General features: G+C 33.7%; 2 protein-coding genes and 1 long non-coding RNA gene across 4 annotated transcripts; 1 reads left to right on the top strand and 2 right to left on the bottom strand.

Annotated features, from left to right (window-relative positions):
• Nucleotides 1–12,760: 12,760 nt before the first annotated feature.
• Nucleotides 12,761–15,792, bottom strand: LOC146955038 (FBD-associated F-box protein At4g10400-like). 2 transcript variants are annotated; one of them, XM_085719650.1, is made up of 3 exons: nucleotides 14,880–15,792; nucleotides 13,413–14,114; nucleotides 12,761–13,330 (listed from the first exon to the last, which is right to left on the bottom strand). In XM_085719650.1, the coding sequence occupies exons 2-3, from the start codon at nucleotides 14,112–14,114 to the stop codon at nucleotides 12,917–12,919; spliced, it is 1,116 nt and encodes a 371-aa protein (XP_085575776.1). In that variant the 5' UTR covers nucleotides 14,880–15,792; the 3' UTR covers nucleotides 12,761–12,916. The 2 variants fall into 2 exon arrangements, with proteins under 2 accessions (XP_085575776.1, XP_085575771.1); XM_085719645.1 differs by lacking the exon at nucleotides 14,880–15,792 and having other exon boundaries at nucleotides 13,413–14,120.
• Nucleotides 15,793–18,632: 2,840 nt separating this feature from the next.
• LOC146955039 (uncharacterized) lies at nucleotides 18,633–21,328 on the bottom strand. Its single transcript, XM_085747420.1, has 2 exons — nucleotides 20,711–21,328; nucleotides 18,633–19,622 (listed from the first exon to the last, which is right to left on the bottom strand). The coding sequence occupies exons 1-2, from the start codon at nucleotides 21,326–21,328 to the stop codon at nucleotides 18,633–18,635; spliced, it is 1,608 nt and encodes a 535-aa protein (XP_085603546.1).
• A 2,536-nt stretch (nucleotides 21,329–23,864) lies between these two features.
• On the top strand, nucleotides 23,865–24,694 carry LOC146955040 (uncharacterized). The gene is made up of 2 exons (XR_015015935.1): nucleotides 23,865–24,274; nucleotides 24,355–24,694. It is a non-coding gene; the product is annotated as an uncharacterized LOC146955040 (long non-coding RNA).
• Nucleotides 24,695–26,276: the final 1,582 nt, after the last annotated feature.

The following is a 26,276-nucleotide window of genomic DNA, read 5'->3' on the forward strand; positions in this document are numbered from 1 at the left end:
CCGACGTTAAATGAATCGTTGTGTGGGAGGCAACCCACATTTTTTATTTATTGACTTTATTTTTATGTTTATTTTTTTTAAGAAATAAAAAATCAGTCAGAGTTTGCAAGGATAGGTGGCATGTCCCAAAGGCAAGAGAAAAAAAATGGCAAGGATATATGGATGATCCAGCATCATGGGATGCCCCCGGCTAACCACGACGATGATTGATCTGCCAGGTAGTGTTTTTCCTTTTATTTTATTTTTTATTTTATTTATTTCCATTGAGGTCAATGTCAGTTTTAAGTGTGGAGGAGGAATTTCCCACCTTAACAGTCTAAGTCTTAATTATCGAGTCAATAAAATGTGTAGTTTTTGCTTTGTTGTCTAACTCTCCCGTTTTATGAACCAATAAAATTTCAAAAAAAAAAATTTAAGGCTGAGTTCAATGATGACTTTATGCATGTAAACACCCTTTCCCTTTTTCAGTTTCACTAAACTCATATCATATTTCAATGTGAAAATTCTCTTTTTGAGAAAAGCACAAAGTTGCAGTCTTTGAGTAATTGTGTAGGTAGGTATTTTAAGGAGCACGTTCTAACTTCAATGGTAAATTAACCCTTAAAAGTTTTTAGAGTAAAAGTAGTATAAGTTAGCGTGGGGGAATTAAAAAAAAAATCAAATCAAGAGGGGTGGAAGCAAATATATTTATAAGGGAACATCATTGACACTGGGGGTCGGGAGTAGGCCTCACTTGCTTCCCACGTGAAGATGGTGTCTCTCTAATCAAAAGTAGCTTCCGAAATTCCTTCTTATAACTGTCAAAAGGGGTCAGAACGAATACATATATAGGGGGCATCATTGACTCTGGGGGGTCGGGAGTAGGCCTCACTTGCTTCCCACGTGAAGATGGTGTCTTTGAGCAATGGTTTCAGGCCATGAGCCATGTTAGGGAGCATAATGTGCCGATTTTGACCCGGAGGCGAGGCCAGAGGCCGAGGAGGAGGCAACAACATCAGCAGGACGAAGAGTAGTAGTATTTTCTGTTTAGGATAGATTTTTAGGACTTGGTGTATATTTTCATGACATTTGTTCGTTCTGCTGTATTTTCTTGATATTTGTTACTTTTTTTGTATTTGGATGACATAATTCTATGACAATTGTTCGTTTTAGTATCATATTTTCAATCACAATTATGTTGGTAATTTTCGCTTATTAACTTCATGATTTGGCATTGAAACAATGTGTAAAAACACATGTAACAGGTTCTGCCTAAACTGGTTCTGCCATTTTATGGCTTCAGGATGCATCGGCAGTTAACTGCCGAGGAAAAAGGGAACCGGCGGTAGTTAACTGCCGAGGTTTTCTTTGGTAGTTAACTGCAGTCGGTTTAACATTCCTCGGTACTTAACTGCCGAAGGGTATTACAGGATTTTACATGTGTTTCTCAGCCTAACAAGATGTGTCAACAACAATTTTCTAAAGATAAAACCTAATTTACAAATTAACTTGGAACTATTTCAAAAAAAAAAATTAACTTGGAACTTTATGGACACATTGATATACAAGCTCCGGATTCAATCTTAAATTTGCTACTTCTCTATATTTATACTACCTTCGGTCCTATTTAAACAAAAGTTAATGTATCTGGTTCAAAATTAAGTCCAGATACATTAACTTTTATTGACCTAACTTTCTCTTATAAATAGGATCGGAGGGAGTATAATTTATTTGATATATATAAGATAATTACTTTATAGGGTCTATTTGGCAAGGCCATCAAACAAGCTTATATAGTTTATAACGGATAGCTTATAAGCTCGTTTGACCAAAAAAGCTCTGTTTGATAATAGTTTTTCACCACGAGCTTATAACATATTTCACGAGCTTATAAACTATTTTTCAGACGCTATTTCATATAAGGTTTGAGCTTATAGCTTTTAACTTATTCCCTAAAAAAAAACCAATTAGCTTATGGTGATGACATCATCATATTATACCTTTGATCAGATGAGAACGGGTTGTTGCAGGTTGTATTCTCGGTATCCCAAGTTCAAATCAAGCATATAGTGGATAACTTGTAAGTTAACATATAACTTAGAGTTAAATAAGTATTTTGTCCCAATAAATATAACGAATTTTGATTTTAGTCCCTAAAAAATTAAACTGGATGTTTTCATTCTCACAAAAAAAAATTTATTTGTTTTTGGTCCTTAATGACCACTTTTATGTTCATGTGAATGTCAAGTTTATAACTCTTTTATGTTCAAATTGTATCCATTTTATGTTTGTTATATATTCATATTATGTTAAAAAAATGTCAAAAAATAAAACAAAAAAATTTTGCGAGGATGAAAACATCTCATTTTATTTTTTAGGGACTAAAATCAAAATCTGATATATTTATAAGGACGAAAAACTTATTTAACCCTATAACTTATAGCAAATAAACTAGTTGATTTAATTCATAAGATTTGATAAAATAAGTGGCTGAAGTAGTTCGTAAATATGAAATGACATAAAAAATGTATTTATTTATTTTCAATTATGGCTGCAGCGGTAAAATTAAAATAAAAAGTGATAAATTATAAGCTACATGAATTAACTTATCAGAAAACGCTATAAGCTCATAAATATAAGCTATAAATTTATGAGAAAATGACAGATACCAACCAAGTACCAACCAAGTAGTTTATAAGTTATAATTTCATATATCTGTCTTACCAAACATAATGAATGCTTATCTTACTTACTAAAGCTTGTCAGGTCAAGCTAACCCTAACCCTAACCCTAAAGCTAGCATTTTCCTGCTCATTCTAAAGCATTTATGTCGACGCTTGACCTCCTCACCTTTAACAGGATGTAGTAACTGTCATTTATAACATGATTGCATATTATTTCAATTTTTGAAATAGAATAACACACGATTGCTGTATTAATTGCCATCCCAAATTAGACCCGTGAATTACGTACAAAATTGTATAATGGAAAGAAAATAAGACACAATCAATTGTATATTGATTAGCATTAAAACCACACGGTTGAAAATTTCTTTTAAAAACAAAAGAGACCACACAGTTGCATATTAAAAAAAACAGCACCTTTTGCATATTAAAAGAAAACCACACGGTTTGCATAATGGAGATTATATAATGGAAATAAAATAAGACACAATCAATTGTATATTGATTAGCATTAAAACCACATGATTGAAAATTTGTTTTAAAAACAAAAGAGGTCACACGGTTACATATAAAAAAAAAAAGCACCTTTTGCATATTAAAAGAAAACCACACGGTTTGCATAATGGAAATAAAATAACACACAATCAATTGTACATTAACTAACATTATTGTATAATGGAAATAAAATAACACACAATCAATTGTATATTAACTAGCATTAAAACCACATGGTTGAAAGTTTCTTTAAAATAAAAAGGGAGGCCACACGGTTGCATATAAAAAAAACAGCACCTTTTGCCTATTAAAAGAAAACCTCACGGTTTGCATAATGGAATTAAAATAACATACAATCAATTGTACATTAACTAGCATTATTGTATAATAGAAATAAAATAGCACACAATCAATTGTATATTAACTAGCATTAAAACCACATGGTTGAAAATTTCTTAAAAAAAAGGAGGTCACACGGTTGCATATAAAAAAAAACAAAATCATTTGCATATTAAAAGAAAACCACACGGTTTGCATAATGGAAATAAAATAACACCCAATCAACTGTACATTAACTACCATTAAAACCACACGGTTGAAATTTTCTTTAAAAAAAGGCCACATGGTTGCATATTTAAAAAAACAGCACCGTTTGCAAGTTAAAAAAAACAACACGGTTTGCATATTAAAATCAATATATAATAAAATCAACCTCCTTTCTCCTTCCATTATTCTATCCTTGATTCCAATGGAGGGTCGTGGTATTGAAACTCTACTGTCCTATCACTGCTTGATAGGTGCTACGGTTATTTTTTCTCACAATTACGACAGGTTTTAATATATTTTCCTATATTTAAACCTTTATGATGTTGCAGGTCCTTTGCTCAAAAATCCAGCTTCATCCTTTGAAAGTGCTGTCAACAAGTATTGTGTGAAGTTTAGGACGTACATAGTCGAGTATGATGTTGAAGAGGTGAAGATGATTTTGTTTGACATGTTTCATTTTTTTTGTTATCTGTAATGGTTCTAATCGTTTTTTTTTGTTGCATCAGGGGGTTGTTATGCTACCGAACATGTTCACGAACGACTTTGAGGACCAAGTTCAACGATTTGCGACTTTGATTGATGCAAAGAGCAATCAGTTCGAGGTGTTGGTTGAAAGAATTGATGGGTCTGTGTTTTTCTCCAAGGGATGGAAATCCTTGCGTGATTTTTATGGAATCAGCTTGGGTGCTTGGGTTTCTCTTATATTTGTGGATCAAATGAAGTTCGTGATTAAACTGAAAGATAGGTTTGGCAAAGTGATTAAGTCTCCTGTATTTGATCCTCCTATGCATTTTATGATTGACAAAACAAATGTCCAGACAAATTTTTATCCTAATCTCCCCCCTTCACTCCTTTGATTTCTTATCATCACGATGTCAACAACTTTCAGATAGTGTGTGAAGAAGTTAACTGAATTTGATGTATCCAAGGGTTTTTGTGTATGGAAAATGTTTGTTGTGAGAATATTTATATTTACCAACGCCTGTCTTTTTTTTGTTAGGTTGTTGACATGTTAATTTATTTTCCATGTTAGGTGCTGATTTATGAAGGAGAAGTTGCACAGATGATGGATATCAGAACTACTTCTATCAAGTTGGTGGATGATTGCGGAAATGGCTGGGATTACATGTTGATTTCTGGATCTACTCCATACCAACATGCCAAAATTGGTGGGCAGTGGAAGCGTTTTGTGGATGCTCGCAGACTTCATGAAGAGGTTCAGATCAGACTTGGTGTGCCAATGGCTGGAGAGAATGATACAATCTATTTAATCGTCATTACTGGTTAGGATTGGAGGGTGCGGATGGTTTATTTTTGATGGAATTTTCCAGTTTATTTTTATGTTTTCCCTTTCTGTTTTTTTCCTTTGCGTTTTCTTTTTATGGAGTGTAGTATGCTTCATCTTTTATGCTTTCTTTTTGTTTTGTCAATCAAAAACTATTATGCTTTAGTTCTTGACTATCATATTGACGAAGTATCATCTTGCCATCTTATATACGCTAATTTAAATTAAAGAGATCTTTTCATATTTTACCTTGCATCCTTCTCTCATTGTTGTTATATATATTACAATAAAAACCTTAGCAAGTAATTTCAGATTCATATGAATTCGGAAATATTTAGGACGTATATCTCTATGGTATGATTATAGAATATTTTTCATTGAAATATATATTAACAGCCATTAAGAACACACGGTCGCAAATTTTCTTAAAGAAAAAAAAACACGGTTGCAAATTAAAATAATATGGTTCAAGTCAAATTGAAATGGCATCATATTTAATGTTCTCCATTAATTTTGCAAGTTCAGTATCTTTCTGATATGATTGTAGAATATTTTTCAATCAATTATATATTAACTGCCATTAATAACACACAGTTGCAAATTCATTTAAAAAAAACGGTTGCAAATTAAAATATTATGGTTCAAGTCAAATTGGGATGTGATCGTACCTGACCAGAAGGTGACTGCCGGTGCTCTGGATGCGGTGGTTGCTACGGTGGTAGAATGTGTTGGAATGCTTGTTGGAGCGGATGGGGGGGTGTGTACCTGCAGGCACTCCGACGCTCAAGTCAGTAGAGATTCAGAGAGTGAGGGTTTGAGAGGAAGAAAGAGTTCTACCTTGGGGACTGCATTGAGTCACCTATTTATAGAGGTGGAGGGCTGCAGAGCCGTTGAGGAGGCACACCTGGCTCTGGCGGTTACAAAATCGTAGGAAGTGTAACCGCCAGAGAGTTTATTGCGGGAACGTGCAGAATATGCAAAGAGACGTTGAGGGTTGTTTGAACCGGTCTCGTTTGCTTCGTGCACCCCCCTCATGGAGAGAGGGTATGTTGCAAGCAATGATGCCAAACGTGGAGTTTGGGCTTTGGATTGTATTGGGCCTAAGTTAATGGGCCAAAGATCTTTTGGGTCGGTCCAGAACAGTAGCCCCCCAAGTCGTCGCTCTTGACTAAGAGTGATGACTTAAGTGCGGGCGTTTGATCATTAGTGACCGACCGCTAGAGGATATTATCTTGTCGAGCATCTTTCCCGTTGAAGGGTAAAGAGAGTCTTGCCTAGAGTCTTTTGATTCAGAGTGTAGTTTGTGCGGGCGGTCCAGAGCGTTAGTAGGGTGAGACGAGCGGATTCGTTCTTCCCTAGCCCTGTTCGCGTTGTGCTTGAATGAGTTTGCCAGTTTTGATGAGTCGTGCTCGACATCCTGATGTTCGGAACGGAGGATCGGATGGAAAGATTCCCTTGCTAGAGAGTTTGGTCGAATGTCATTCCGTAATTAATGCTCCCGTTTCGAGGGAAAAATTGAAGAGACATGACCTTTGGTTTCTGTATGACACGTGTAAAGGCTATTGTAGTACTTGAGTACCTATAGTCTGTAGAGTGTTCTCGGCTTGTGTTTCCGAGGTGTCATCATAACCTTTGATTCAATCCTGATGTTCCATGAACCGCTACCAACAATCAGAGCTCTTGGATGAATGGTTTGATCAGATCTAGACCGTAGGAATGCTACAGGGAAGTAGAGTCGTATGTGAAGGGTTGTATTGGATAGAAAGTCGCGACTTTTGAGTGGTTTTTGAAACGAGTATAAATAGCCCAAACGTTTGTTTGGAATACCACTTCTTTTTCATTCTCACCAAGACTTAGAGATTTCTTTCAGAGTTTCTCAAGGCGACACCTTCTAGTCCTTCAACTTTCTACTTCCAAGTTCAATCCTTTCGTTGTAACAGGTAACATTCTGATTACTCTTTTTGTTTTTTCATTTGTGTTTCCTTTAGTTTCTGCTTCTTTTAGAAACCGTAGGAATGTATGCTCTTAGGGCAGAAGTGTTTCCGACTCGGAGGTTTCCGCCATTGGATATGGCGGTTTCCACCGTGCATCGGGAGTCTTTGCAAGTATCCTGTTTGTTTTCTATTAGCATTTAGAAGAACATTGGCGACAGGCTTAGATTCTAGGGTTAGGGTTAGCCGTAGCGTAGGCTTTTATAGTGCCCATGAACCTTCTATATTTTTCTCTGTGATTGAACCTGTTAGCTTTGGAGGAGACGGTAGTGACTTTCTCCATGTTTTCCTCCTTTCAGGTCTGACCATGGTGGGGAACTTAGGAAAAAATAAAGGTTCAATGTCTACTGACTCTTGGGTAGGCGAGGAAATCTTAGGAACGTCGTCCCATTTTGTTGTAGATAGGGTCGGGATAGTTCCGCGCTGTCCGATAGGGAGGAGAGAAGATTGGGAAATTCTCCTTCCCAAAGCTGCGGACCGAGTATGTTCGCGCTTCCCGAGAGATCGTTTCCCCATGCACGAAGCAACCTTCAAAGAAGTAGGCTTTTAGACTTCCTTTTTCCTCTTTCCAGATCAGCGTCTTAGGATGGTTGGAATTGTGTCCTTCCCAATTGAGGCCGGACTGCTTCGCCTATATGACGACTTTCAAATTGGTGTGCCGTTTCCTTCGAGTTCTTGCCTCAAAAGATCTTTTCTTTGCTATCTTCACTGTCCAGTGAAATTTGGATAAAGGCAGCGGCTGTAACTGGGTGTCGTTCTGCCAACGCTCAGCCCTCTTTGAGGCCTTTGGTAGCTGTAACACCCCGTTTTTCCAACGTAAAATTTTCATAAATAAAATCAGAGTTTTTCATCATAAAACGGAATGTCACATTTCTTAAAAATCATAAATGGAATAAATAATAATTTATCCTTCAAAACGTTCAACAACATAATATTTAAACATTCGCAGCGGAATAGTTTGATAACTTATATAATCTTTGGCACAATGGCCTCAATATAAAATCTCATAAAACTTAGTTCAACATCAATTCTTGAAAGATTCATAAAGTAATACGTACGGAACAGAAAGTAAAGACATAATCTCATCCCGTTACGTATCAGAGCACCTAAGACACACACACTTGTGAGGAGTCCACTCACGACCACAACTAATCTTGGTTACCTGCAAGTTACCCATACGAAGAGCATCTTTTTCAAGCAGAAGGGGTGAGATTTCACAAAACAATAATATTAGGCATATAATTCAACAATTATATCTAACATCTTAAACTTCATTAACTGGCATCATTAATCTTCCTACATTAGTCATAAACTTCATCATACATCATTAAAAATACAATCATAAACATCATCATATATCTTCATAAATATAATCATAAGACATCATCTTATAGCATCGTAAGTACAAACATAAACGTCGTCATATATCATCATAAATATATTCATAAAAGCATCATCATATATCATCAAATACTAATCGCAAACAATCATCTTATATCATCAAATAATAAACATAACATTGTCACATATCATCAATTAATAATCATAACATCGTCACATATCATAATCTAATAGACATAGACATCATATCATAAATCATATAGCATCATATCATAAATCATATAGCATCAACATAACATCATCATCATAAACCACTTCATAATCAATCATCATAAACAACTTCATAATCATTCATCATAAACAACTTCATAATCATTCATCATAAACAACTTCATAATCATTCATCATAAACATCTTCATAATCATTCATCTATAGTCACTTCGTTAAAACATCACAACTTAACATCTTGACTCGACAATGCATCTAAACTCGACTATGCAACTCTTAATGTCTTAAACCATCTCGAATCATCATGAAATGCAAATGCATGTGGTACCATTCTAGGGCATAAGCCCTCATCGTCGTTGAGCCTAGGGCATAAGCCCTCATCGTCGTGGGTTGAGCAAAAGCTCCTAGGGCATAAGCCCTCATCGTCGTGGGTTGAGCAAAATCTCCAGGGCATGAGCCCTCATCTATAAATGAGTATGCATGGACTCAACATCTTACGTCTTAGAAACTTCATGAACATCTATGACATCTTAACAACTTGACGACTTCATAACGACTCGACGACTTAACAACTTCATATCATCTTAACATCTTAACATCTTAGCATCTTAAAACATCATATATAATTCACATTAATACTCATATAGCAATATCATATTGATAATATTAACAGCAACATGACAGCACACAATTAATTCATCATATATCATCGTATTCAAGTATCAACAATTCATCATGCATCTTTGTAAGAACATAAATAATCATGCACAACATATTTTCATGTCAAACCAAGGCTACTAGAAAGATATCACAATTATCAACAACTTTCATGTTTACAACAAAGATCAATTCAAAACAGTAACATTTGAACAAAACGCAAAAACATGAAACAGAGAATGCTGTCACCGTACAATTTCGCTAAGACCTCCTTGGAGTATTTTCATCATACCTCAAAAACTAAAAATCATATTCACGTCAAACCAAAGCCACTGGAAAGCTAACAAAATTATCTAAAACTTTCATGTTTACGCCTAAGACCAATTATGCACCGATCAATACCAGTTTTCATTTTAAATTCGGAAAAGTTGTGCTTAAAGTCCATAAAAATTCACTGTGACCTACGTGCAGTAATTTGACTATAACTCAAGTTCTATAAATCCTTTTGAAGTCAAACCAACGGCATTAGAAAGCTAACATCCATACCTACAACTTTCGTGTTTACACCGAAAGCCAATTCAAAACTTAAATGTATATTATAGCAGGGGCGGATCTCTGTTGAGACCCCCAGGTGCCATGGCAACCCCCAACATTGCTATATATATGATATTAGGCATAATTATATCATGAATTTCCATTGGTTGCAGTGGAAGGGGTGGCGATCTTTCATTGAAATTGCGCAGGTTCGAGTCCTGCATCCGTCTAGTTTTATATATTTCAATTTCAACTGTAATTTTTATATATAAATTCAACTTTAATTTTTATATTTTATTCAAAAAAGTAATTTTTATATTTTATATATTTCATTTATTCAAAAAAGTAATTTTTATATTTTATATATTTCAACTGTAATTTTTATATTTTATTCAAAAAAAAAAAAGGTTCCTGTGGGGAATCGAACAAGCTCCCACATGCCACAATCAAAAGAGACCAACCACTGGACTGTTGGTTGCTCATTGATTTTTCATGAAACTGTTTAATATATACTCCCTCCGTCTCTAAATAATAGTCGTTTAAGGTTTGTGCGCGGTTATTAAGGAAATGATTAATTGTGTTGATTTCAATGGTAAAATTAGTTTCATTTACTAAAACACCCTTATTAATTGTAGTTAATGGAGTAGTTAAGTTGGATGAAATTCAATAAATAAGGGTATAGTAATGGAAAAAAATAATAAATGCTGCATTGGTATTCTAAAGTGACAATTATTTTGAGAAAAAGAAAAAATGGTAAAGAGACAATTATTGTGAGACGGAGGGAGTATTACATACAATTTTGGTACCCCCAAGAAATTTATTCAAGATCCGCCACTGATTGATAGTACTTTATACTGGCAATTTCATCTTGGTAACGTAATTGTTTAGGGTGAAGATCCTCTCGAGTAATGTCACATGAGTATTTGTTTTCTCGAGTAACTTAGGGATGTGTGTGTATTAAAGTAGGATCAATTCTCAAGCTGCATGTAGCCGTTTATCGTACTCCATGCTTTGTCATTCTCAAAAACTGAACAATAAATATTCAAGTGTCGAGTAAAGGACTTTTATTACCAGTAGATTTTGAATTAAACTAGGTAGTATATTAAAGACCTATTTGAGCATTTCACGCATATTAAAAAACATATACTCCCTCCGGTCTCAAATGTAAGAAACTTTTCACTTTTTAGATTTATTCAATAAATGATGTATGTGATCTATAATATAGACCACATACATCATTTATTAAATGAACTTAAAAAATGAAAAGTTTCTTACATTCGAGACCGGAGGGAGTAAATACTCTAAAACATGTAAATGAAATTAAGGTATCATTTGTGTAATCACCATTATCATGAATGTAAAGTAAAATTTTTGAATTGAATGCAAATAATATTAATTAAAGAGTTGTTCAACAAAATATATTAATTTTATTTTGAGAGAGAAAAAAATATTAATTAAAGAGTACAGTCGAAAAAATGTACTCCCTCCATTATGTATTCTTTTCTCCGATTCTTTTTTTTTTTTAAGGGGCTTTTCTCCGATTCTTATTATAAGAAGAAAATAAAACAACATCAAAATTTGTACCAAAAAAAAAAAAAAAACAACATCAAAATCAATGCAACAGTTAATTATCGTAACTTTTTTAATACTTTTTATAACAGTCTTAAATACATTTTCAACAATATTAAATATATTTACAAATATTAAAAAGACAAACAGTAAATGACAATATAAAAGTCTTCTAAAAAGTTGTGACATTTTCTTATAAATAGAACCAATTTTTTTCGAAAATCTTGGAGGGAGTATAAGCAAATTTTCCTACATACTCCCTCCGGTCCTTATTATAAGAAAAAGTTGACTTTTTAGGTTCATTGTGTAAGTGATGTATCTAGTCTATATTTATAACAAGATACGTTAATTATTCTATGAACCAAAAAAGTCAATTGTTTCTTATAATAAGGACCGGAGGGAGTATTAAGAAAATTAGTGAAAGTCAATTACTCACTGGGTCATTTTACATTAATAACCTATCAAATCAATCCAAGCATCGGGTGACGATGAAATTAAAATTAAAACAAAACAAGTTAGATACAAACCTAAGAAAGAGGGTTATTTCCAAAAAGATCAATACTAGTACATGCTTCAATGAGAAAACTGGATCAATTCTAAGAAAATGTTAAGAGAAGCCATTAAATAAAATAGACCTTTGGTTTAAAAAAATTATACTATATCAGTTCCATATAGGTTAGGCATATCTGTGACTCATAACACTAAGCTTGTGATTTGGAGGAATTTTCATTTGGAGGAATTTTTATATGTAAACCTTGGCGAAACATGAAACTACAATTAGTTTGAAACTGAGTCTTGTAAATAGATTATCTTTTCTTTGAACGGCGAACTTGGATTATCATGGTAAAGTAAATGGAAATTCCAGTTTCAAGCGTCATGAAAGAATCGAATGACTTTTATGTGAACACCATAGAACACATTAAAAAAGGATTTAAATCATATACCCCACCATGTCAAACTAATTTGACAATCTTCAGAGGTGGTAGCCAGGGCATACATCGCTGCGGCCGACGGGAGAGCTTCTATCACAACATCTTAAAGATAATGAATGGATATATGGGTAAGACCAAGAGCAGGGACATATGCCCAGTTATTGATGCCAGATTCAAGAGTCCATTCCTTGTAGTCCATGTCAATTTCTTCAAGAGTCTTAATGAGCTCGCTAACAAAGCTGAGATAGAGGCTAGGAAGGGACTATTTTTACTCTAGAAAAGACTTTTAAATCAATAGGCTATCATAGTTAAAGGTCAACCATAATTTAAGGTCCAGGTCGACATTTCTTAATGATTTCTAAACCATCTCTTCTTTTGTTTTTGGATTTTCAGTTGTATCAAAATAAAACCTGTCCATTTTTCTAATGTCAACAAATATTGAGTACTAGCTTTAAATCTTACTAAAGGGGTTGATGGTATCCTCAAAAGAATACGGTTGAGAAAAGCATATCCAACAATTCACCTATATAACAGAATCTATATATTCATCCAATCACACCAAGTCAAATTTAATAATTCTAAAAATATACACCATCATTTTCGGTAATCTGCAGATAAGAGATCATAACACAACAAATTAAAAATGCAATCATCTAGAAACAATTTGCAGCAACTCAAACAAATTTAAAATTAACTTCACATGTTGCTGAGCTCACTGGGAAGAACGATAACTCTTTCTGCATTTCAAGCATCTCCTGGGGATTCATGGATGGTGGACTGCATATTGTTATCCTCCGTAAAGATGTTGAATTCAACATAATATATTGTACAAATTGCAACTCATGATGTTGTCCTCTATAATTTGCAATAGTGCACTCTTTGAAATGTGAAGAGATGCGTTCAGGAAAGATATCTGGGAACCAAGAAAGAGAAGAAACTGACGTTACAAGTTGAGGCATATCAAGAAGAAGTTTTTGAAGCTTAGGACATTTCTCCAACACATCATATATCAAACACCAGTTAACGTTTCTCCTACAAATAAGCTCCAAATGCGTCAAATTGGAAAACTCCGGAACAAATCCATAGATCTACAGGTAACAAAAAGAAACAAACTAAGCAAATTAGCGAAATTGGAAATGAATAACAACTTGAAAAAATATATATTTGTACCTCTTCTAGCCGAAGAAATTCAACATTAGAAAAGGCTTCAAAAGGAACATTGAAAACAGACAGATTGGAAATGTCTGCCTTGACCAACTTGGTTAACCTTTTAAACTCTGCATCATACTCATCTGTCGAGTTTCGGACAAATATATTTTTTGCTTCAAAATCCTCCAGAATTGGACAACCATCAAGAATTTGCAATAGTAACCAATGTCGAGAAAAATAAACTCCATTCAAATGTAAAGTTTTAAGCAAGGGAAGGTCAACTGATAAAGTAGTTGTAATGTGTATCACTTTCAACTTGAGAACGACAAGGTTTTTGAAGCTAAAAACACAATTAAAATTATGTCTATCGGAAATATGAACATCGAGGTGTTCCATTCCGTGTTCTGCAGCGGCAGTTAACCACGTCATGACATCAAGTTCTAGTGGCTCGTAAATAGAATTACCATCACATCTGAGGCAGAACCTTTTGATAGGATTTTGCAGACTTCGTGCGGAAATGGTAGCATATACCATATACAAAAAGCGTGGATAAAGTTCACGGCTCCATCGACGATCATCAAAGTCGAGATTGGGAATTAAAAGTCGTAGAGGTCTCCACCTTTTTGAAAGAATATTAGTTTTAAAAACATCTTCGGTCGGGACAAAAGAGAGAATGTGACAAATGATTTCATCTGGCAATGCACTAATCCGATCATCAACCATCTGCATTCCAAAATCCAAAGGATCAATTAAAAAAATGATAGTCTTGGACTCCACTTGTGCACGGTTAAGGAGGGAATGTCATTGATATTGACCAATCCAATTGTGACACGTACGTCAATTAAACTATTTTCTCTCTTTCTTTCAATCTTTATATGTTTAACAAAATTGTATTATCACATGTCACACTAGAATTGGTCAATGACATGTGACATTATGTCACACAAGTGCAATCCACCAAGACAATAACAATAACAACAACCAAGTCGAGATAGTGCACTTGTATGTGGGGTCGGCTACATGGATCAAGATTTATATCCTATAGATATTGAATAACATAGTGCACTTTGATTAACCAAAAAATTATGCATCTTTATAGATTTATCTTTTTTAACAATTAAAAAAGCAAGGTTATTTAAATTCAATATACTAATAAGAATCAATAAACATATAGCTTATGTACAACATCATCGAGGAGGTCGTCCCTCTGATAGTTGAGAAGTAACAAAAAAAGTGGTAGTGACTATGGCAGAAAAATGTGAATGTGAATTTGATTTAGTAAGCATAGAAGAACTAGCTTGACTCTATTGAAGAATTATATGTGAAGAACATCGAAAAAAAAATATAATCACAGAAGAGGGATGCATGCAAGGGAAAAATATAATCATTGAAAAAATGTTTTCATAATAAATTAGAAAAATGGAGTGAGGAGAAGATAAATAGAGAGAAACTTTAAACTGAATATAATTAGCAATATTTGTTACTCACCTCAAGAGTTTCGGTCAGCCAGAAGAAGAAGAAGAAAGAACAAGAGTTCCTCCTGTGGAGCCAAGTGTTATTAAAAAGGGGCTACCGCCACCCTTGTAAACCTGGGATTAATACTACCTCTACTATATGTTTATATGGCTCGCCACCCCACTTTATTTAATAAATACAAGTATCAAACACCTTTTCATCATTTATAATAAACTACTAATAATCTCTATTTTCTTTAATTTAATACTGATATTTTGTTAAATTGCCTATTCCAATTCCCATGATTCACGGAACAGTTTATTAGAAAATTAATCGGGGCCTCTTTCAGGTAACATAACAAATCACTTGCAAGTCCCTAAAAAAAATCACTTGCAACTTAGTATTAGTTATCCCATTATTCTAAATTTTTTTAACACTCCGAATTTCTAACGAAAGTGACCCTTGGTAATATGAAGTTCGGATATGACGTAAGTATAATTTGACCAACAATAGTTCGATTTAAGAATCAAACTCGAATTCTCTCAAACGATTTATCGTTTGGTGGAGCTCATTAATCATTTGTGTCAAATTGTTTGATTCACACTATTTTAAATTATAAATATAAACCATGCAGCCAATTCACTCAGTAAACTAAATTGTATATAATTAGACCGTAAAAAAATTTTATTTCGCCACCTTTAATGATTTTTTTCTAGCTCCGTCCCTGCCCGTGAAGTACAGTTTGGTAACGGTAGGTGTATTTCTATCTCCAACAAAGAACTTTTAGTATTCCAAATGTTCAATGAATCACATCCATCATTCGATAAAACTTCCTATACTTATTCTAAAATAGCGAATTGACGATGAAGTTTACTAAATTAGTAAAATTAAAATTTAATCGAGGATATTTTAAAGAATTTAGTGGATATTAGTTTCAAGGTTAAATATGTTTTTGTTCCCTATAAATATGTCAACTTTTTATTTTAGTCCCTCTAAAAAATTTCTTCAACTTTTAGTTCCTAAAAATTTTTCGACCTTCACTTTTGGTCATTCTTTTAAAGTTAAATCATATGTAGAAATCATATTTTGGAATAAAATTTTGCAGAAAAATTCAAAATATTATAAGAATCACTTCCAAGAAAAATTAGAATTTTTTAATGAAACATGAATTTAATATGAAATTATATCTTTTTTTAAGGTTAAAAACTCAAATTTAATTTGTGTTTTATTAAAAAAAATTATTTTTTTTGGGAATTTTTTTTAGAATATTTTACACATTTCTGCACAAACAAAAATTAAATTAAAAATAGGGACCAAAAATAGTGATTGAAAATTTTATAGGGACTAAAAGTTGAAGAAATTTTTTAGAAGGACTAAAACGAAAAGTTGATATATTTATAGGGACCAAAAACATATTTTATCCCTTCTCTTGGTGTCAGGTAGGGATGGGAATAAGTTAAGCCGGCCTACAGGGGCCTATGGCCTAGCCTACGACAGGCCAGGCCAGACCAGATTTTTTTCTTAAATAGAGAAGGGCTAGGCTTTTTTAGAAGCATATTTAGCTTAAAAGGCCAGGCCACATGCCATTCGAAAAGCCTCTTAGGCCTATTTAAGTAAATATGAATATTATTTCTTATTATTATATTATATTTTATACTTTGAATTAAAATAAAAATTTGATAACTTTTACAGTAATTTAAGATTATTAGTATACATTAAATTTTTGCATATTTAAATTTATTATTACAAACTAGAATTGTTATATGATACAATATATAATCAAATTCCCTAAAAAATCATGCTAATTAATTAAAAGAGAGTTTAATCTAATTGATATATTGGTTCGCTAGTCTATTTAAACTCAGATCACATTGCTTATTTAAAGATGTTCATATGAAATAGGCTTTTAAACAGGCTAGCAGGTCGTATCAGGCCTTCAGAAGGCCAGACTTAAGCCTAAAAAGTAAGCCTATGATAGGCTTCAGACCAAGCTTAGGCCTTAAAAAAAATTGGCAGGCCAGGCTTAGGCCTTGCAAAGCCTAGCTCGGCCTAGCCTATTCCCACCCCTAGTGTCAGGTTTCAAACCGAGTTCCTCTAGATTGTAGGGCAAACCTTCCAACCAAGTGACTTCTCGGGAGACAGTGAAAAACATATTTAACCCTAGTTTCAAAATATAAGTATTCCTAAATAAAAAAAAAGTTGTTTTTTGTAAAAGGTTTGTTTGTCGACTACTCCAATTTTTTGTGAAACAAAAATAATTGTTATTTTTCTATTATAACTGTTTTTTTTTTCTCATTTTTTTCTATAACTGTTTCTTTACCTCATTTTTCTACTAAGCTGATTTTTTAAGAAGTTTGTTATTGATTTGTTTTTTTAATAATATCTAGTTGCTCAACTTCTTGCTAAACCAAACAAAAAAAATTTCCTTTTTTGATATAATTTTATTTAAGGATTATGTATCGCAAATGATCGAGTAGTCTATTAAATTATAGCCAACAACAAATTGAATGATGGCACACTAGTAAATTTGTTGAACATTTATGATTTTAATAGTAGTAGCAGATGTGATTTTTGTAACGTTTTTAATTAGTTCATCGTGATTTCTTCAAATCCATCATTTTCTCAAAGTTTGTTATGTAAAAAAAAGAAAATGTATTTTTAGCTTTTTTTGGTAGTGTTACAAAGTAACGAGGAAAAAAGAAAAATAAAAAAGAGGGAGAGGCAAAACTAAGTTCCAAGCTTATCTCTCAGAATGAAAGATTCCATGCCAGACGGAGGGCAGTTCCAGCGAGAAGAGCACCTTGCATGTGATCCTTCCTTAACCATAAAATCTGCACACATATTTTGTTCTCTAAGAACATGCACCAATGTTCTATTACCATTTCCATGTAAAACATCTCTAATATGAAGGATGTCACTAGCATAAGTGTGCACGGTATGATCACAACCATCAATAATCAGGTCAATTGCTTCCAAACAATCACTCTCACAAATAATGTTGTCATAGCCTTTTAGACGACAAAAATCAAGACCTATCTGGATAACAAGTAACTCAGCTAGTAACGCATCACCTCCAGCTTCATAATGAAGAAAACCAGCTATCCAATCTCCATCATGGTTGCGAACAACACCACCAGCACCTAAACAACCCAAATCTTCTAGAAAGCTAGCATCAATATTGAGTTTAAGTGTACCTTCCAGAGGGGGGATCCAATGAGCTAAGAGGTGTGATGAGTGTGGGTCCAAACCAAGATTGGGATAGTAAGAAATGCATTCATCATGTAACAAAAAGGTCTTTCGCACCACATCTTGAATACGCCAGTGCTGATCCTCAAAAATAGTATTGTTTCTCCAACACCAAGCATACCATACTCCTGTAATAAACAAAATAGCGGAAGTGCCCTTTGTCATCTCATGAAGCCAAACTTTGACATCAAATTCAGAGAAAAAATTATTATAGCGCCCCATATTCAAGCGGAGCCAAAGCTCTCTAGAGTGCGGGCAATCACGTAAACAGTGAAAAATATCCTCTATGGTTGAAGAGCAACGGGTGCATCTTCGAGAAGCTACCATGTTGCAATGATGCCGACGGGCATTAATAAGGAGAGCATTATGAAAACAAAGCCATAGAAAGTGCTGAAGTTTTGCTGGTACTTTAAGGCGCCAAAGCAAATTCATGTTACAATTCACATTCCAATTTCTATTTTGTTGAAGAAGCCAATAATATCCACTCGAGCAAGTATATTCACATTTCTTTGCATGTCCCCAAGTCCACGCATCTGGAAGTCATACATCCAAGTTATTAGCAGCTGGAAGCTGATGAATATATTGAACAATATCGGTTGGTATCATAGTGGCAAGACCTTGCAAGTTCAACCTACCATCCTCCCACACATCCTTCAAACACATAACTGAATCACTGATGTTAACAAATGGGACCAATTGACAGAGGGGACCGAGTTGTGTCCAGTCAATGTTCCAAATCGATGAGTCTCCGGAGCCTACACGAAAACTATATCCTACAACAAAATTTATAATGGCATGTTGAATACCGCGCCAAGTGATTGATGGTTTATTATGTTTCTTATTCATCCATAAAGACGTGTTGCCCAAGTATTTATGGGAAAGAACTTTCACCCACAATTTATCTTTATTATGAAGCATGTTCCACACTAACTTACCAAGCAGAGCTAAATTAGTAAGTTTAGCTTCACGAATACCTAGGCCACCAAATCGTTTAGGAGTTGTAACCATATTCCAATTAACATGATTCCAAGTTCGAGAGTGTCCATCTCCCCCCCAAAGGAAACTTCTTGCCATCTTATCTAACCTGTTGCATACATAAGTAGGAAGATAGCAAAGTTGCATGGTATAAACGGGAATTGTTGTTGTGACAGACTTCTCTAGGCATGCTCGTCCTGCTTTATTCAATATATTTCCTTTCCAAGTAGCTAGCCTATTTGAAACTTTGTCAACTACGTCATTATATACATTTCGAGAAACTCGACCCTGGACAAGAGGAAAACCAAGGTAATGTCCCAAATCCGCCACAAATTTAATAGTTGAAATATCTTGTATCTCACGTTTTCTTTCCCCTTGAACCATCGTAGAACACATAACTTTGGACTTTAAGGAATTAATCCTTAATCCCGAAGCTGAACAAAACTCCTCCAAGGTATCCATAACCACTTTGACATGTTCAGTACTGACTTCACAAAATAACACAACATCATCAACAAAAAGAATATGAGATAATTGTGGGCCACCCTTAGATACCTGTATAGGTTTCCATATTCCACTTAAGACTTTCTGTAGAATACTAAGAGATAGTTTCTCCATACAAAGAACAAAAAAGTAAGGGGGGTAAAGGATTGCCTTGGCATAGACCTCTAGATGGAGTAAAATGATCAGTTTGGGCACCATTCCAAAGAACAATCAAATTGCTAGATCAGACACAACTCATGATGAGAGATATAGTTGCCAGGGGGAAACCAAATTCATGGAGAGTGAGTTCCAAGAAGTCCCAATTAAGCCTATCATATGCCTTTTCAAGATCAATTTTGAACGCAATAAAGCCCTTTTTTGCACGAGAATGGTGTATGAAATGAACAACCTCTTGAGCCAGGATGGCATTATCAGTAGTACCTCGACCTGGGAGGAAGCTACTTTGAAGAGGGCTTATTAGGTCAACAAGAAACTTGAAGAGGGCTTATTAGGTCAACAAGAAACGGTTGCAAGAGACTAACCAAAACCTTTGTGATTACCTTAAAAATGACATTACAAAGACTGACGGGTCTAAAATTCTTTAACCTTTGGGGATTATTCTCCTTGGGAATTAGGATAATTAATGTCTCTGCAATTGAAGCGTTAATAGTACCAATATTGAAAGCGGTTTGCACAAGATGCCATATGTCATCACCAATTCTTTCCCAAAAATGTTTACAAAATATGGGTTGGAAGCCATCAGGGCCAGACGCTTTATAAGACTTCATACTAAACACAACTCTCCTCACCTCTTCCTTAAGGACTGGTGTTGTAAGAGAATCTCTTTATGTTCACTTAAACGAGGCATATCATTAACAATTAGAGTATTTGGAGTAGTGGAGTGATCTACCTCAAATAACTGTTTAAAGTAATTTATGGCTTCTGTTTGGAGGGTAGCATCATCAATATTTAGTACTCCATTGACCATTTTCAAGAAAGAGACCTTGGATCTTATTTCGCTTTCTCCTCACTAGTGTCTGTGTGTGGAAAGAACTCTGTGTTTCAGTCTCCCAGTTTCACCCAATTCTCCCTCGACTTTTGGTACCAAAGGATTTCTTCCTGTTTCAAAACATCGTTATATTCTTTTTGTAGTGTTGCACCTGCTTCAGTTTCTCCGCAAGGGTACCCTTCCTTTTGTGAATGTCACCAAACACCTCTTTATTGAATGTAGTCGCATCTAACCGAACATGCTCAAGACTCGCGGGTACAATATGTTCACCTTTATCACAAGCTTTATAGACTACCTCTGGAAAATTTTTATGTGTTAGCCAAGCAGCTTGAAAGCGAAAGGGTCGCACACGTTTAGCTGGAACAAAACCGACACTCCTTAAGAGGATAGGGCGGTGGTTAGAATAATTATGTGTCAAGTTCTCTACATAAGCTTCTGGAAAAGTAGTACGCCACACACAATCACCAAGGGCCTTGTCCAACCTTTTAGCAACCTTCAGAGTCCCTCGTTCCTTACGAGTCCAAGTATAAGTACTACCCGTAGTTCCAAGGTCAATAAGATTACATTGATCCATCATATTAGAAAATTTCTCAGCTTGTCTAGCTGTAAAGATGCCTCCCTTTATCTCAGAGGGATGAAGGACTTCGTTGAAATCTTCTATCATAACGCAAGGACTCAAAATATCTTCACGAATAGAAATAAGATAACTCCATAATTTTTCACGGTTGACTAGTTGAGGGCTACCATAGATAGCAGAGAAAAACCACATACAATCGGCCTTTTTAATGCAAATGGTAACCTCTTGAAAGTAGACATCTATCACAGTAATATCATAATTGCAACCTTTACTTTTCAACACCAAATATCTCCTGGATGACCGGATGCTTCAGAGAGAGCACAAATCTCATAACCCAAACGATTCCAAAATAGTGATGCTTCTGAGAAAGGACAATGAGTTTCCATAATAAAAATAAGGCTTAATAGCACTTTTGGCCCCCTATGTTTGCAAAAATTGCGATTAAGGCCCCCTATCTTTGAAAACTACAAAACTGCCCCTTATGTTTCGTTTTCGTTGCAGTTTTGGCCCCCATGGTCATTTTTGACCAGGTCCACGCTAACATGGCACCCACATCACTTATGTGAGGGGCCAAAATCGCAACTTTTGCAAACATAGGGGGCCAAAAGTGCTATTAAGCCTATTTTTTATTTTTTTAATTCATTTTCTTTTTTTTTCCATTTTTTTTTTGTTTTGAAAAAAATTAAAAAAAGAGGGAAAATTAATAAAAATTGAAAATAATGAAAAAAAACTAAAAAAATTTAAAAAAATTTGAAAAATTAATAAGAACGAAAACAAAAATCCGGAAAAAAAAATTTCGCATAATATGTGTGTATATACATACCACATCATTAAATTATTTTAATAATAAAAAAAAACATTAAAAACTGAAAATCTTTTAAAAATAAGAAAAAATCAGATTATTTTTTTAAAAAAATAAAAGATTGATTTTTTTAAATTTTAAAATAACAAAAAATCAGATTATTTTTTTCGAAAAATAAAAGAAAAAAGCAGAAAAGACATTTAGATTTTTTTCGAAATTTAAAAAATTTGAAAAAAGTTTGGATTTTTTTTTGAAATTTAGAAGATATATAAAAATACTGGAATTTAATTTTCAAAATAAATAAAATGTTTGGATTTTTTTGCGAAATAAAAAAACTGGAAAATATTTAAAATTTTAAAAATTTGGATATATATTTTTTTAAAATCCAATTACAATCTAAAAATTAAATTTTAAAAATCATATAATCTGAAGAAAAAAATTGATTTTAGTTTAATTAAAAATTTAGGAAAAAAATCTGAGAAACTTGAATTACATAGGAATATTTTTGTAAAAAGAATTACTAATGCGTGTAAAATTTTAAAAAGTGTCTTATTTAAGAGACATTAAAATTTAAAAAGTGAGTACCTCAAGTTGCTCTTCCAATCCCTTTTGAACTAAAATTGATTTTTTTCTTCAGATTATATGATTTTCAAAATTTAATTTTCATATTGTAATTGGATTTTAAAAAATATATATCTAGATTTTTAAAATTTTAAATATTTTCCAGTTTTTTATTTCGCAAGAAAATCTAAATTTTTTATTTTGAAAATTAAATTCCATTATTTTTAAATATCTCTAAATTTCGAAAAAAATCCAAACTTTTTCTAATTTTTTAAATTTCGAAAAAAATAATCTGATTTTTTCTTTTTTTTTCGAAAAAAATAATCTGATTTTTTGTTATTTTTAAAATTAAAAAAAAATCAATCTTTTATTTTTTTAAAAAAATAATCTGATTTTTTGTTATTTTTAAAAGATTTTCAGTTTTTTTATTATTAAAATGATTTAATGATGTGGTATGTATATACACACATGTCATGCGATTTTTTTTCCTTCAGATTTTTGTTTTCATTCTTATTAATTTTTCCAATTTTTTTAAATTTTTTCAGTATTTTTTTCATTATTTTCAATTTTTATTAATTTTCCCTCTTTTTTTAATTTTTTCAAAACAAAAAAAATGGAAAAAAAAGAAAATGAATTAAAAAAAATAAAAAATAGGCTTAATATTACTTTTGGCCCCCTATGTTTGCCAAAGTTGCGATTTTGGCCCCTCACATAAGTGATGTGGGTGCCATGTCAGCGTGGACCAGGTCAAAAATGACCATGGGGGCCAAAACTGCAACGAAAACGAAACATAAGGGGCGGTTTTGTAGTTTTCAAAGTTAGGGGGCCTTAATCGCAATTTTTGCAAACATAGGGGGCCAAAAGTGCTATTAAGCCTAAAAATAAAGAGAGGATGATGTTTTCTTACCAATTCCTTTGCATGTCGGCGACCCTCAAGGCCAAGAACACCTCTGATGTTCCAGCTCAAAATAGTAAGATCTTCAAAATCTTAATATATAATACGAAGGTTCACAATGCATGCTCCATGTGAAAACCCTAAACCTAATTTAGGTCTCACAATTACCTTTGTGTCCTCCTGCCTTTTTTGAGGGTTTTGAAAAATATTTATGAAAAAAATTCTCTACAAAGATTCGAACCCATGGCATGTTGGTTACTTCAAAGCATTTTGACCACCAAGCCACTTACTGTTTTTGTGATATCATTTGGCTTCCACTACATGATATCCAACATTAAACTCCCTTTTCTAATAATATTGCCGGAATTCTGTTTCTCTAATCCATTTAATGCTAAATTTGAGTGGATAGTTATGATTGTAATGCAGACAGCCACAATATTTTGGACTTCCAATCTGCAATCAATTGCTTGCCGTTCCCCATAACTAGGATGTATCAGATGAAGAGTTTTCATCTTCTATATAAACAACCTCTTTCTTTACGTGACCTGCACCATCTCCAATCACTCCTGCACAAGCATGGCTTTCCACCATAACATCCAGGCGATGCTCTTTTCGTGATTTCTACAAAGTGCAGTTTGGTTCGTGGGTTACAATCGTGTTCATGGGAAACGGAAGGTTTGATATCAGAATCAGGAACAAGTTTGGTAAGAGAATTCGATACCCAACCTGTACTCCACCAATGATTTTTAGGGTGGAACACAAAGTTGTTCCAGTCACTCCTGACCGGTTTGTTCCAAGGCCATTCATGCATGACGAGTTGAACTTTCAACTCACTTATGAGAAGAAATTTGCTGCTGCTGATATAGAAACTGGATTTTTGGTACATGTTTTCCATCATCACGTTAAACTAATTACCCTTATTTGTCATGGTAAGGCTGAAACTGTAGTTTGTTTTTTCAGGAACTTGCTCAGGTTGGTTTTGCTCAGATGGCTTTGGACAGCAAGTTTGGTGGACGAAAATGGCAACATTTGGAACCGCACTCTCCAATTTTCATTGAATCCTAATCCAAACTTCAAGATTGGTGGAGGTTGGGAGCAAATGGTCAAGGCTCGAAGGATCTCGGAGGGAGCACGTGTGGTGGTTGGTGCACCTTCAGTTGGAATGAATTTGACCCTCTACTTCTGTGTGATTCGTCGTTGAAATTAAGTTTTATGTTCGATCTAAGAGATTTAGTAATCAGTTCTGATGTAATTTTCAATGGTTGTTAATTATGTTCTTTCTGTTTTCTATTTTGATGAACAATTAAGTATATCCTTATATGGATAAGTTTATTCCAGTACAACAAGCTGTTTTATTCAGCTCTTTTCCGTTTTCTTTGTACTATGATGCTCTTTATAAATAAAATTATAATCTTTGTTATCAATTCTTATGAGTTTCTTTCCTTAATGATAAAACCATAACTGTATATGAACATGAATTGTAAGCATACAATACAAGTTTCAGGAAAAAATAATCAACTGAGACATTGCAACTTTACGTAGTGCAACTTCGTAAATTTAGTCTCATTTAACTGTTCATGCATGAATGTTAGTAGGTTGCAGCTGGACAAACAAATTTTATATAGTCAGATGTTTACATTATCCCAAGTTATTAAGCCAAATTAAGCACGTGCTGCTAAATTACTTTTGTAACATAAACACTGTTGTGCATCAATCATTTTAATGTTGTTCACGGTAATTAAAAGTTTTATGGATATCCCAATCTTCACTATTAAAATATATAGTTGCAAAGGCCATTGTTGTAGAGAAAAATGATCATATCAAAGATAAATTAATAAAAATATGTCTTATGATCCTTATGGATTCATACGAAAATTGAACTATATATAAAGTAATATATGGAGTGGAAATTATTTGTTTGCTTGACAGCCCCCCATGATTTTTTTTTTTTTTATGAAGGTTTGTAGGAATTCATTTTGCCATGAGGAATTTCTACAGAAATTAAGTATATATAATGATAATAATCGGTTAACAATGAAACATTGAAACATTATTTCTATATAGTATATAATTATTTAACAGTGGTAGCTTAAAAAAAAATACAGATTTTTGAAAGAAAAAAAAATTTGAGCAATTGAAGGAGTTTGTGACTGGTCCCTTACTAACACAGATGCATGCAGCACGTGTGTGAATGTTGGAATTGCTAAAGATCAGTTTCCCATGATCCATTGAAAAGATACATGTTTTAGTGGCAATTATTGTTGGGGAATATAAATTGCACGTTTTTCTTTTAATTCCAATTATTGGGAATGTTCACTCTCAATGTGAAGAGTCTTTCTCATTCAATGGATTTGCGGTTTCAAGTATTAAATAACTTCTAACTTTTTAGTTTATTAGTGGAATTTGAATGAGAACAGATATGGCCTTCTTTGTAGTCTTTTTAGTTAATTGCTTGATGACAAGGTTGGTAAACGATATGGCCTTCTTTGTAGTCTTATACATACCAATTTTATAGTCTTACGTATTACTTTTATTTGTTTTTAAATCAATAGCTTGGGAAGATACAAGCGTCTTCTAAAAAACATCTGGTGCCAAAGATTAGGTCGAATGTAGAAGGGGGATCTACATACGAAATTGAGAATGTTTTGGTAACTAAAAAGGATCCCAATTTTATGGTAGTTATATTCGTTAAGTAGTAACCCAAAATTTTATGTTTATAGGAGTAGGAGGGTTCATTGCACACTGTGGGCTAACTATGCTGAGAGGATCAATTCATTCATGGCTGCTCATGATCCATCATCACATGTCGTTGTTTTGATCCAACAATGCAAACTAAAAAAATACTGTGGAATCATGGGCGTTTCCAATGCCTTTTTCGGGAC

Source organism: Medicago sativa, chromosome 1, assembly GCF_051527215.1.
Source record: "Medicago sativa cultivar Bolivia chromosome 1, Bolivia_mono, whole genome shotgun sequence".
Taxonomy (NCBI): domain Eukaryota; kingdom Viridiplantae; phylum Streptophyta; class Magnoliopsida; order Fabales; family Fabaceae; genus Medicago; species Medicago sativa.

Coding starts and splice junctions, on each gene's coding strand:
- LOC146955038 (XM_085719645.1), bottom strand. CDS start 14,120: ATGCAGATGGTTGATGATCGGATTAGTGCATTGCCAGATGAAATCATT. Junction 13,331..13,412: donor AATTTCTTCGGCTAGAAGAG/GTACAAATATAT, acceptor TGTTACCTGTAG/ATCTATGGATTTGTTCCGGA.
- LOC146955039 (XM_085747420.1), bottom strand. CDS start 21,328: ATGTGGTTTTTCTCTGCTATCTATGGTAGCCCTCAACTAGTCAACCGT. Junction 19,623..20,710: donor TTGCGGAGAAACTGAAGCAG/GTGCAACACTAC, acceptor AAACCTATACAG/GTATCTAAGGGTGGCCCACA.